Source organism: Cebus imitator, unplaced genomic scaffold, assembly GCF_001604975.1.
Source record: "Cebus imitator isolate Cc_AM_T3 unplaced genomic scaffold, Cebus_imitator-1.0 Scaffold221, whole genome shotgun sequence".
NCBI classification, from domain to species: domain Eukaryota; kingdom Metazoa; phylum Chordata; class Mammalia; order Primates; family Cebidae; genus Cebus; species Cebus imitator.
Window position 1 is genome coordinate 389768 of NW_016107536.1, and position 12711 is coordinate 402478.

The following is a 12711-nucleotide window of genomic DNA, read 5'->3' on the forward strand; positions in this document are numbered from 1 at the left end:
AAAAAAAAAAAAAAAGAGAGAGAGAGAGAGAGAGAAGGATTACTCACTGGAATTTGGAATGGATCTGTCCCCCATTCAGAATGTGCCCTGGAGCCCTTATTTCCTTCCCCCGGAGTCAGCCCATTGTTTCTGGTCCAGGTGCACCTTTTCTTTGCTTTTCCCCAGTAGCTTTTCCTCTTACTCCTCAACTGAAGAGGAAAAGGACTTCCTCTTGCCACATTTGGGGATGGGAGTGAGAATTCTGGTTCTGCTCTTATCATTTGATTTGTCAGGGCTGAGCCAGGAATAGAATATGAGCCATGCGTGGCACCTCCTTCATTTTTCCCTTGCCTCTGGTTTTGAAGTTAATGTGTCTCAGATTAGATCTGTTTCCTTGTTTGGTTGCTGTTGGTGAATTATTTATTTATTTATTTATTTTTGCTTGTAAAAATGTGTACTTATTTTGTTAATTGTCGGGGGAGGAAAATTATACTCCCATTTCAGTTTTTCATCTTAGGTCTTTATGTAGTGTTTCAATCCACTTTCTCTTTTATAATGCTCATTAAACTCTGTACTTTTATTCTGCTCTTTTCAAACTAAGGATATGAGTTCATTGTAACAATATGTTGCTTGCAGTCCCACGGAAAATTGGGCTTCAGATACACGTCAGTGGGCCTTGCATTGCCAGGCAGCACTTCCGGGGCCACTAGCACCTGCAGTCTGCAAGACAAGCAGCTCTAGATTTTTTTTTATTCCTTAAGACCTCCGCCTTCCACCCTGGGGCCTGGCTTTGTCCTTTGTCTGCAACTTGTGAGGGTTTTTCCCTAAGCCTGGGCTCCCGATGGCCCTTGGCTCACCCAGGGCCTTTTGCTATTGTATGATATGCAGAGAACTCACCCTGAGCCACTGGTATCTGCTAGCCCCGTATCTGCTAGCTGGAGATACATTCATATCAGGCTGAGTGGTCCTAGCCCTCGAGTGGGGCAGAGATGGAAGAGTGGAAAAAGCCCACTGCTAGAAGGGCTGATGCAGAAATGAGCTGTTTCCTGGGAGAGAACCCTAAGGGAGTGGTGAGAGCTTCCTTTCTAGTTACTGTCTTCTGGATGCTCATAAGCCGGGTGATGTGCAGAGACCGTGGGTACTTCAGAGACCCGTTTCTTTGTTCCTGAGGAATATGTGAGAACCTGACGGCTCATCTGACATCCTTTGAGAAGACAGTAGCAGGGAAAGCTTAGGATGATTCACTGATGCTAGTCTGTGGTGGAACCAAGAGCTCTGGGAGCATAATTTCTTTCTTTTTTTTTTTTTTTTTTTTTTCTGAGATGGAGTCTTGCTCTGTCACCCAGGCTGGAGTGCAGCGGCACGATCTCCACTCACTCACTGCAACCTCTGCCTCCGAATCAAGTGATTCTCCTGCCTCAGTCTCCCAAGTAGCTAGGAGTACAGGCATGTGCCACCACGCCTGGCTATTTTTGTATTTTTAGTAGAGACGGGGTTTCTCCATGTTGGTCAAGCTGGTCTTGAACTGCTAATCTCAAGTGATCTGCCCACCGTGTCCTCCCAAAGTGCTGGGATTGCTGGCAGGAACCACCGTCCCTGGTCAGGGAACATAATTTCTATCAGCGTGGCTTCTACTTGGCCTCCCCCTCCACTCCCTCACCCAACCTTTGCAAACCTGTGGTCTTCCTTTGTGTAGACCACCAGGCTTCTCATAATTTTAAGTCAAGTGCTTCATAAAACCCCAGTTTAGACTGCCTTCATACCCTCTGCCACCCCAGAGCCGGCAGCTGACTCTGACCCCCGAGTTAAGAGTCCCAGCCTGGCAATGTCCTGTGCACCCACACGGCCTGTGCTTGGCAGGCACAGTGCGCACAAGGGGGCAGGGGGCAGACACATAGCTCCTTGGCTTCGGAAATGGTCTGAGTTGGGCAAGTTTGGAGCATGTGAGCTTAGTTTTCATGTTTTGTTTCTGCGCCCAAGATCTGAGAGCGGGAGTGGTGGGTTCCCTGGCCAGTGTGGGGCGGGTGGGGCGGGGGGGGGCGGTTGTGGGGGGTGGTCAGGAAGGGGAGGGGACGAGTGGATGCCCATTTGCTCGGAGGCCCTGCTCGTTTCTGCTGCCTCTAGAGCCAGTGTCACAGAAGCGAATATTTGTTCCTCTCGGAGAGGAGAGGTGGGCATAGAAAACAGTGCATCATGCTGAAGATCACCGGAGCATCTGTGCGGGACAGAAGTGCCGCTTCTAAGCGGAGCGGCTTCTGCACCAAGTGAAGGGTGACGGACGGTAGGTGGAATTCCAATTAGGGGCCTCCAGATAGTAAGGCAACTTCTGAGCTTCCACAGAGGAAGGTTCCAGAACAGGCATTTCTTGCTTTCTCCTGTGTCTCCCTCCCACCTCCCCCAGGGTTGGGCCTGGCGCCTTAGCCAGAGAAGGAGGGCACTAAAATAATTTTACTTCTTTGACCCTGAGGCAGAGAGACTGCAGCAGGAAGAGCTAGCCCAGGGGCACTCCCAGGCCACAGCACACTTTGTCTCCTTCCCACTTGTCTTCCCTGAAAGGTGTCCTTTCTTACTCAAGGGCAGCTGGCCCAGCTCCCTAGGGGGACTGGAGTGGAATCTGGCGCAGCTTCCTCTTGCAGCTGGGGCCACGCACATGGACCCCTGCACCCCTACCCAGCGGCGTCAGCAGCTTTGTGTGTTTCTCTCTTCTTTCTTTGCTAATACCATTTACAAACCTTTTCCCTGCTAAGAATAACTTGCAGTTAGAAGAAAACAAAACTCCACTGGAGCGGAAATCTCCCCTTTCATGCATGCCAAAAGGCCAGGGTCGCTTGGATTTGAAGTGTCACTCGCAGCTTGTAGATCTTCCCCAACCCTTGTGGGTAAGTCCATGTCTCAAGTGCTGGGCCAGGCAGGAGGGCTCTGCTGGCTGAACTTGCACACCCCGTGGGGACAGATCTAGACCTGAGCCTGGTTGCTGTCTTGTGGGTGTCTGATGCCCAGTGTAGGGCATGTCCTGGAGGAAAGAACAGCTGTGCCTCGGGGAAGAAAAGGTCACCTGGGAGAAGCAAAGGTGGCCCTGTGGGCTCATTCTTCCAATGGTACAGCCTGAAGGTGCCTCTTCCCTAGCACTCCAGTGGGTCACAGCAGCCACCTGGGGTGTTGCAGGGCCACTGGGTCAGGGAAAAGCAAATGCTTCATAAATGCTCACCTCGGCCAGGTGAGTGGTGCACGCCTGTAATCCCGGCACTTTGGGAGGCCAAGGTGGGCAGATCACAAGGTCAACAGATTGAGACCTTCCTGGCCAACATGGTGAAACTCCGTCTCTACTAAAAATACAAAAATTAGCCGGTCATGGTGGTGCGCGCCTGTATTCCCAGCTATTCAGTGGTGGGGGCTGAGGCAGGAGAATCACTTGAACCCGGGAGGCAGAGGTTGCAGTGAGCTGAGATCACGCCACTGCACTCCAGCTTGGCAACAGGCGAGACTCCGTCTCAAAAAAACAAAAATAAAAAGGTCATCTCTAGGTGAATGCAGGCCAGGTAAAACTGCTAAAATCGCCCTGAGTTTACCACACCTGAAGCCTTGGGGTTTGTTTGCTCCGTGGTTTGAAGTTACCATTGCAGCTGAGGTGTGAACATCAGTTGGCTCATCTTATTGAAATGGCCCTAGAGGAGGGGCAGTGTGACACAGTCTGTCCTCTAAAGGGACCCTGGGGCTATCCCCTCATAGCATTGCAGGGCGTTGTAAGCCAAGGTTTGGATGCTTTTTGGGGCTGTTAGACATCAGGAATGATCTGCACAGAGAGAAACATGCAGGACTTTGTGGACCTCCGTGGGATCCAGGACATGTATTTTTATGTCTTCATGCAGGGGGCAAGGTGGCTAAGAAAGCACTGAATTTAACATCATTCAGACCAGGCATCGATTTACAAAGCAGTTCTGCCTCTGGCTTTGCTGCTTTCTTCTGTAGGTCACGTTTCCTAATCTCTGAACCCCAGTGTCCTTGTCTGTTACATGGGTAAGTTTCCCAGCTTCTGTTAAAGGAACAGGGGATGCCAAGCACTTTAGCAAGGTCTGCGCTTGGTGATGCTAGCTACTTCCATCATTTCATTGCCTTTCTTTTCTAAATGCAGGCAGACCTCCCCCTTGTTTTGACAGCACAGCTCATGCCGTCGACAGTTCAGTCTGCTCCGATGGATAACTATTTTCTTTGTACGATAGGTTTTTAGTCATTTTTTGCCTAAGATCCACCCTGCTCACCATAGTTCAACATTTGTCTCTTGGTGGAAATTTTGAGAGTTGTGAGTCTCAGAGTAGCACTTTTGAAACCACCTTGTGGCTGATGCCCAATCCATCTCTGTAGACTCAAAGTGTATATTCCACTGAAGAGCTGTATTTTATGTCCCCAGATTCTGTGCATGCCCCATACGTGGATCCTAAAGCATGTAATGTCCCTTGAGTATATCACAGTAGGGGACTTATGTGACATGTGTACCCTGGGCCTGGAGTTAGGATACCTTACTTGGCCACAGGATATTCCTGACCATTTCATTAGCAGCCTAATGTTTGGGCTGAGAGAGTCAGAATCGGGGGAACCCTAATGATTATAAGTCTTAGAATTATGATAGCTAAATGTTACTGAGTGCTTTCTATATGGTTCAGGTATTTGGCAGGGGCCGTGCCATAGCTTATGCTGTTAGATCCTCACAGTAATCTAATGAGGTGGATACCAGTTTTACAGATGATCCAACAAAGGATAGAGGGAAGCCGGGTGCTTGCCCGTAGTGACTTATAAGCAGCTGTGCAGAAATTCAAGCCAGGTTTTTCTGACACTGAGGGCTATGGTAAGCCGCAGCGCTGCTTTGAGTGATAGTAGAATGTTGTTGACTCCAGTGAAATAATTTCTTCAAGATCACATTGCTGGTACGTGGCTGGGCCAGGATTCAGGCAAGCCTGCTCTCAGCCACTCTGCTGCTCTTCCTCTGTCATAAGCAAAGGCCCCGAGGCGGGGTGTGTGATTCACTGAGATTAATGTCCAAGCCCTGGCTGCCTGGGGAAGAAACAGCTGCAGTGATTGGCTTCTTCTGGGTTTGGAGCAAGGAGGCTCATTTTCCCCTCTTGATAATTTGTTTAGATCACTAATTAAATTATAATCATACTAAGGGAAATGGTTAACACGAGAAAAATCGTCATCAGTCTTACTACCTTAAGCTTTCATTTGTCTTGTCTTTCTTCTCTTTCTTTTCTTTCTTTCTTTCCTTTCTTCCTTCCTTCCTTTCTTTCTTTTCTTTCTTTCTTTCTCTTTTTTCCTTCTTCTTTCTTTTCTTTCTTTTTCTTTCTTTTTCTTTCCTCTTTTCTCTCTCTCTTTCTTTCTTTTTCCCTTCCTTCCTTCCCTCCTTCCTGTCTTTCTTTTTTTCTCTCTCTCTCTCACTGCACCCAGCCCATGTTTATTTTTTAATAGCTTTATTTTGGAGGATTTCAAACATATATAAAAGTAGACAGGGCCAGGTGCAGTGGCCGACACCTATAATCCCAGCACTTTGGGAGGCTGAGGTGGGTGGATCACTGGAGCTCAGAAGCTGGAGACCAGCCTGGCCAACATAGTAAAACCCCATCTCTACTAAAAATACAAAAATTAGCCAGGTGTGGTGGCACACGCCTGTAATCCCAGTTCCTCGGGAGACTGGGCTAGGAGAATTGCTCGAACCTGGGAGGCAGAGGTTGCAGTGAGCCGAGATTACGACACTGCACTTTAGCCTGGGAGACAGAGCAAGACTGTCTTTAAAAAAAAAAAAAAGAAAAAGAAAAGAAACAGAGAATCTGATGAATTCCCATCTACCGGTTGCTTAGTTTCAGTGAGTATCAGCTCATGCCTGATCACCTCTCATCCACACCCCCGTGCTCATACCCCCTCCTTTATTAGTTTGAAGCAGAGCCCAGATCAGATGGTAAATCCATGATTATTTTAGTACCTCTAAAAGGACTTCTAAAAAATCATAACCGGCGGGGCTCAGTGGCTTATGCCTATAAACCCAGCACTTTGGGAGGCGAGGCGGGTGGATCGCCTGAGGTAAGGAGTTTGAGAGCAACATGCCCAACATGATGAAACCCCGTCTCTACTAAAAATATAAAAAAATTAGCCAGGCGTGGTGGTGTGTGCCTGTAATCCCAGCTCTTCAGGAGGCTGAGGCAGGAGAATCACTTGAACCCGGGAGGCGGAGGTTGCAGTGAGCTGAGATTGCGCCACTGCACTCCAGCCTGTGCAATGAGTGAAACTCTGTCTAAAAAAAAAAAAAAAAAAAAAAAACATAATCACATTGCTGTTTTATTTTTTTAATTAAACCTATTGAGTTTATCCTTTTTATTAGTTTTTATTCTGTCCTTTGAAAAGGAGGGTTTTTTTCAAAGGCTAATTCAAGAAGGAGCAGAGGCAGAGACTGAAGGTGTCTCGCCGTGTTGAGTGTGTGGCAGACGCGCTGTTGCTGGCACACGGGGAGAGTCCTCAGCTTCACCTGCCTTTTTCTCTCGCAGGCTCATTTAGTCACCATGAAGCTGCTGCACCCGGCCTTCCACAGCTGCCTCCTGCTGACCCTGCTCGGCTTATGGACACCCAGTCCCGAGGCTCACGCTTCGTCCCCAGGCACGCCCGCTCTCAGCGCTGCCTCCTTCCTGCAGGATCTGATGCGTCGCTATGGCGAGGGTGACAGTCTCACTCTGCAGCAGCTGAAGGCCCTGCTCAACCACCTGGATGTGGGGGTGGGCCGGGGTAATGTCACCCAGCACGTGCAGGGACACAGGAACCTCTCCACGGTAAGACTCCCCTGTAAGCCAGGAGCTCCGCTCAGGAGTCTCTGGCCTCTCGGGGTTTCCTGTCTAGTTGGCCCAGGGTAGCCTGGCAGTTTGGCAGAGGTAGGATGAGGCAGGTCAGTCTTGAAGACAGAGTGGACAGGCCAATTCTTGTTTCCCCGTTGTCTGAATCAGCATATTCTGAGTCTTCTGCAGTGCCTTCTGACCCCACCCTCACCCCCCGCCCTCCCCGCCCCCGGCCCCGCATAGGTGTTCTGAAGCCCTTAATAAAAGGCAGCCTGGGGCCAGTGGTTCACGCCTGTCATCCCAGCACTTTGGGAGGCCAAGGCCGGTGGATCACCTGAGGTCAGGAGTTTGAGATCAAACTGTCCAACATGGTGAAATCCCAACTCTACTAAAATTACAAAAATCAGCCAGGCGTGGTGGTGGGTGCCTGTGATCCCAGTTACTCGGGAGGCTGAGGCAGGAGAATCGCTTGCACCCAGCAAGGCAGAGGTTGCAGTGAGCCCTGATCTCGCCCCTGCACTCCAGCCTGGGTGACAGAGCAAGTCTCAAAACAAAACAAAACAAAACAAAACAAAGGCAGCCTAGAAGTGGGGTTCTCAGCCCCACAGACTCTTCCTCAGAGCTGCACTTGAGTCACTCGTAAATGCTGAGAAAACACAGCTCCCAGGCCAGCATTTCTCATAGAGTTTACCGTTTCCAGAGCCTGTTACTATCCCAGTGAGCCCGCAGTCCCTCCAGGTGCAGCGGCGATTATCTGCATTTTACAGGAGAGGACACCAAGGGTCCTGCATTGAGTCCCTGCAGAGACCCAGGCTGGAACGCCAGGTCTTTTTGGCTGCCAATTCTGTGTTCTTTCTTCCATATCATCTCTGCTAATCAGACTCTGGGGCTATTTGTGGCAGCCAAATATAAGTCAGCCAGCAAAATCTTTATATATCGACTTTGTTCCCTGTGCTGGTGTTGTGAGAAATAGAGAAAAATGAGTCATATTTAGGGAGTTGACTGGCATGATGGGGAGCTTAACCAACAGAGGACAAAGTCAGCAGTGCTGAAATGAAGCACTGCATTTTGTGGGTTGGACAGTAATTGTAGGATGCAGAAATGAGAGGGGGAGAGGAGTGTCCTGGAGGCATCCGTGTAGGCTCATGCGTGCAGTGTCCTCGAGCTGCCCCTTGAGATGAGTGCAGTGTGGAGATAAAAGGGACAGGGCGGGCGGGGCACGGTGGCTCACGCCTGTAATCCCGGCACTCTGGGAGGCTGAGGCAGGCGGATCACTTGAGGTCAGAAGTTCGAGACCAGTCTGGCCAACAGGGTGAAACACCGTCTGTAATAAAAATATAAAAATTAGCCAGGTATGGTGGTGGGTGCCTGTAATCCCAGCTACTCCGGAGGCTGAGGTGAGAGAATCACTTGAACCCAGGAGGTGGAGGTCACAGTGAGCTGAGGTTGCGCCATTGCACTCCAGCCTGGGGTGACAGAGCGAGGCTCCATCTCAAAAAAAAAAAAAGGCAGGGGACGGGGTGACCATGTGGTATGGATGCAGAATGACTTGAGCACAGCAGACACCGGAGCCAGGGAGGAGCACACCCCGTGTACCCCGGAGGTGATGCAGTGACGTGGGTCTCAGGACTTGCCACAACAGCAGCAGCATCTCGGGGTCACAGGAGGCCAGCCCTTGGCCTTTAGAAGCCCAGGCACTTATTTTGGCAGCACAGTCAGAGTGCTGACTCTCAGAGATACGCCCATGTGAGACCAAACTCAGAAAAGGCCTGGCATGTAGGTGTAGACAGTATAATTAGAAGTGGAGCTGCAGATTTCACAGGAACGGTTCATGAGAAGCACTTACCTGCCACCTCCCAAGGTAACTGCGGCAGCTGCTGGCTGGCCACGGCCCACTTTGAATCTTCAGGTTTTCCTCCCCTTGCCTCTGTGAACGCACATGTCCTCAGGCTGAGGGCAGTCCTGTATGGTTAAGGATGTGTGGGGCTGATCGGGCAGCAGCACCGTTTCGGCGGAGCCCCACCCCTAGACATTTCAGCTTCAGAGAAGTAGCCAGAACCTGCATTTTAACGTAATAGCTCCCTGGGCTATTGTGACGTGCAGCCAGATTTGGTACGAAGCTTGTATCTTCAGGCACACACACAGAATGGTGTTTTCTTTGTCTCTTCTTTTCGTTTTTTCTTTTTTGAGAGGGAGTCTTGCTCCCTTGCCCAGGCTGGAGTGCAGTGGCGCAATCTCAGCTCACTGCAACCTCCATCTCCTCCGTTCAAGCAATTCTTCTGCCTCAGCTTCCCGAGTAGCTGGGATTACAGGTGTACACCACCATGCCCAGCTAATTTTTGTATTTTTATTAGAGACAGGGTTTCACCATGTTGGTCAGGCTGATTTTGAACTCTTGACTTCAAGTGATCTGCCTATCTTGGCCTCCCAAAGTGCTGGGATTATAGACGTGAGCCATTGCACCCAGCCCCAGAATGGTGTTTTCTAGAAACCATGCCCTAGTGACAATTTTTTTTTTTTTAAGAGACAAGGTTTTGCTCTGTCACCCAGGCTAGAGGGCAGTGACATGATCATAGCTCACTCACTGTAGCCTCCAACTCCCGGGCTCTCACAGTCCCCTGCTGCAGCCTCCTCAGTAGCTGAGACTACAGGCATGTGCCACCACACCTCGCTAATTGTTAAATTTTTTTGTAGGGAAGGGCTCTCATTATATTGCCCAGGCTGGTCTCCAATTTCTGGCCTCAAGTGATCCTCCTGCCTTGGCCTTCCAAAGTGCTGGGATTACAGTGGTAGCCACCATGTGTGGCCGCTTTGGTGACAGTGACAGAAATGTTGTCATTCTTAAAATGTCTCAGGCACTTATTTACAGATGGTTGTGCTTATAATGTGTAACTTTCATAGCCAGCTGAGCCATAAGGATTACTTACTAGTTGTTGTTGTTGTTTGAGACAGAATCTCACTCTGTCACCCAGGCTGGACTGCAATGGCATGATCTTGGCTCACTGCAACCTCTGCCTCCCAGGTTCAAGCAATTCTCCTGCCTCAGACTCCTGAGTAGCTGGGATTTCTGGGGTGCGCCACTGTGCCCGGCTAATTTTTGTATTTTTGGTAGAGACAGGGTTTCACCAGGCTGGTCTTGAATTCCTGACCCCATGATTTGCCGGCTTCAGCCTCCGAAAGTGCTGGGACTACAGTCATGAGCCACTGTGCCCGGCTCTACTCACTTTATTTTTCTTTTTTTTTTTGAGATGGAGTCTCACTCTGTCACCCAGGCTGGAGTTCAGTGGCACAATCTTGGCTCACTGCAACCTCCGCCTGCTAGGTTCAGTGATTGTCCTGCCTCAGCCTCCAGAGTAGCTGGGATTACAGGCGTGTGTCACCATGCCTGGCTAATTTTTGTATTTTTAGTTGTTGTTTCACCATGTTGGTCAGGCTGGTCTTGAACTCCTGACCTCGTGATCCGCCTGCCTCGGCCTCCCAAAGTGCTGGGATTACCAGCATGAGACACCACGCCTGGCTTTACTTACTAGTTTTTTAAGTTTAGGGGACACCTTGCCCTCATCCCCAGACTAGATGAATCTACAAATTCCCTGAAATTTGGACCTCTCTGTCTTCTTTTTCCTCTGGGAAGGCTGAATAGTTGCTACTTAGCAGGTCAAGGCCTGATCTTTGGGGTCTGAGTGGCTTCCTGCCCTTCCTGTGTTTCAGTGCTTTAGTTCTGGAGACCTCTTCGCTGCCCACAATTTCAGCGAGCAGTCGCGGATTGGGAGCAGCGAGCTCCAGGAGTTCTGCCCCACCATCCTCCAGCAGCTGGATTCCCGGGCCTGCATTTCAGAGAACCAGGAAAATGAGGAGAATGAGCAGACGGAGGAGGGGCGGCCGAGCGCTGTCGAAGGTGAGCCAGGCTGGGAAGGCAGGAGCCCATCTCCCAGCTTGTCCTGTCTCACAAGGACTCCCGGGCTCGGCTGCTGCTGCTCACTGAAGGCCTAACCAGTGATATCCAGGAGGAGCTTGTCAATGTCAGGAGGGGGATCGATGATTGTACCGTTAATGTTTGTCTTCGCAAGGCTGGCCTAAAACTGTCAGACCCCTGGGCTGTAGCGGGTGCGTGTTCAGAGCGTTGGACTTTTCAAGCATCCTGTGGATGCCTTTTTGGTCCATTTTTTATTTTATGTTGAACCACAGGGGCCCAGTACTTTGGTTTTTCTAATTTTTTTTTTTTTTTTTTTTTTTTTTTTTTTTTTTTTTTTTTTTTTTTTTTTTTTTTTTTTTTTTTTTTTTTTTTTTTTTAAGATAGGATCTCACTCTGTCTCTGAGGCTGGAGTCCAGTGGTGTGATCATAGCTCACTGCAGCCTTGACTTTCTGGGCTCAAGCGATCCTCCTCCCTCCGCCTCCTGAGTAGCTGGGACTACATGTGTGCACTACCATGCCCAGCTAATTTTTAAATTTTTTGTAGAAACAGGACATTGTCTAGGCTGGTCTCAAACTCCTTGGCTCAAGTGATCCTTCTGTCTTGGTCTCCCAAATTGCTGGGATCACAGGCATGAGCCACCGCACCTGGCTCACTTTGGTTTTATAGTTTTACCTTGAAGACCTCCAGGAGGCTACGCTTGGCCCACTGAATCCTCCCTGCCCTCCCCATCCCAGTCTCCCTGGTCCGGCCACAGTGGGCTTGCCGTGAGCTGTGAGCGTACGCCCCGATTGCCAAAGCCCCACAGGGCCGGCATGTGCTGCCTGCTCTTGGCACCCGGAGTATGCTGTTTATGCTACTGCAAGTCGCTGTTTTCTGCTGTCACTTACTTGGACGGTTTCTCTTGTTTTGTTCTGTTTCTTCGAGACAGAGCTTTACTCTTGTTGCCCAGGCTGGAGTGCAGTGACATGATCTTGGCTCACTGTAACCACTCTAACCTCCGCCTCCTGGGTTCAAGTGCTCCTCCTGCCTCAGCCTCCCGAGTAGCTGGGATTACAGGCATGCGCCACCATGCCCTGCTGAAGTTTTGTATTTAGTAGAGACGGGATTTCACCATGTTAGTCAGGCTGGTCTCAAACGCCTGACCTCAGGTGATCACCCGCCTCAGCCTTCCAAAGTGCTGGGATTACAGGCGTGTACCACTGCACCCGGCCTGCTTTTATGGTTTTTAAGCTTCCATGCCGTTTGCGACTGTCTGTAGAAAAGGTGAGTTTCCTTTGGATAGCAGTTTTCATAGAGCTTCCCTAGGCTTCTCCGCAGCCTCTGGCGAGAGATGGACTCAGCGAATGTTACTAATGGGTTGGTGGAGCTCGTTCTGCCCCAGCATACCTGAATTGAGAACGGGCCAGCCCCAGGCAGCAGGAGTGTCTCCCCACCCACAGTAATAGAGGCCCTCGTCTGTTCTTGTTCCTCCACAGTGTGGGGCTTTGGTTTTCTCTGTGTCTCACTGATTAACCTGGCCTCTCTCCTGGGAGTCCTCGTCCTGCCCTGCACGGAGAAAGCGTTTTTCAGCCGTGTGCTCACTTACTTCATCGCCCTGTCCATTGGAACGCTGCTGTCTAACGCGCTATTCCAGCTCATCCCAGAGGTGCAGTAGAACAGAATCATGCGCGTCCTCTTTCCCTGGGGCGGCACAGCTGAGCCAGTCCCTTCCTCCTCTACCCTGGTCTCCAAGGCACCCAATAACTGCCACCTGAGAATTGAACCTGTCCCTCATATCAAAGCCACCAATGACTTCTAACTCTGGGTCTCAGGGCCCACCTCTCACTCCTCTGCCTCTGCAGGTGCTGTCAGATGCAAGGTTCTTCCAGTTTTCCCTCCTCCCAGGACCTGGCAGTCTCCCCTACCTTCCTAAGCCCCATACATAGGGCATCAAAGGAAAGCTGCAGCTACCGACTGCCATCCATGCCTTTGCTGCTAAGTACGAGCTACTTTTTTTTTTTTTTTTT

General features: G+C 50.2%; 1 protein-coding gene across 7 annotated transcripts in view; it reads left to right on the forward strand.

Moving 5' to 3' along the window:
* The window catches only part of SLC39A14 (solute carrier family 39 member 14), a 55760-nt gene that overhangs the window by 31773 nt on the left and 11276 nt on the right, over positions 1-12711 (forward strand). For 6 of the 7 annotated variants that reach the window (XM_017549700.2, XM_017549703.2, XM_017549705.2 and 3 more), the window contains 2 exons: positions 6510-6788; positions 10500-10686. In XM_017549700.2, the coding sequence (XP_017405189.1) occupies positions 6510-6788; positions 10500-10686 (466 nt within the window). Of the gene's footprint in view, positions 1-6509; positions 6789-10499; positions 10687-12180; positions 12351-12711 lie in introns of all 7 variants that reach the window. The other variant, XM_017549701.2, reaches the window with a different exon arrangement.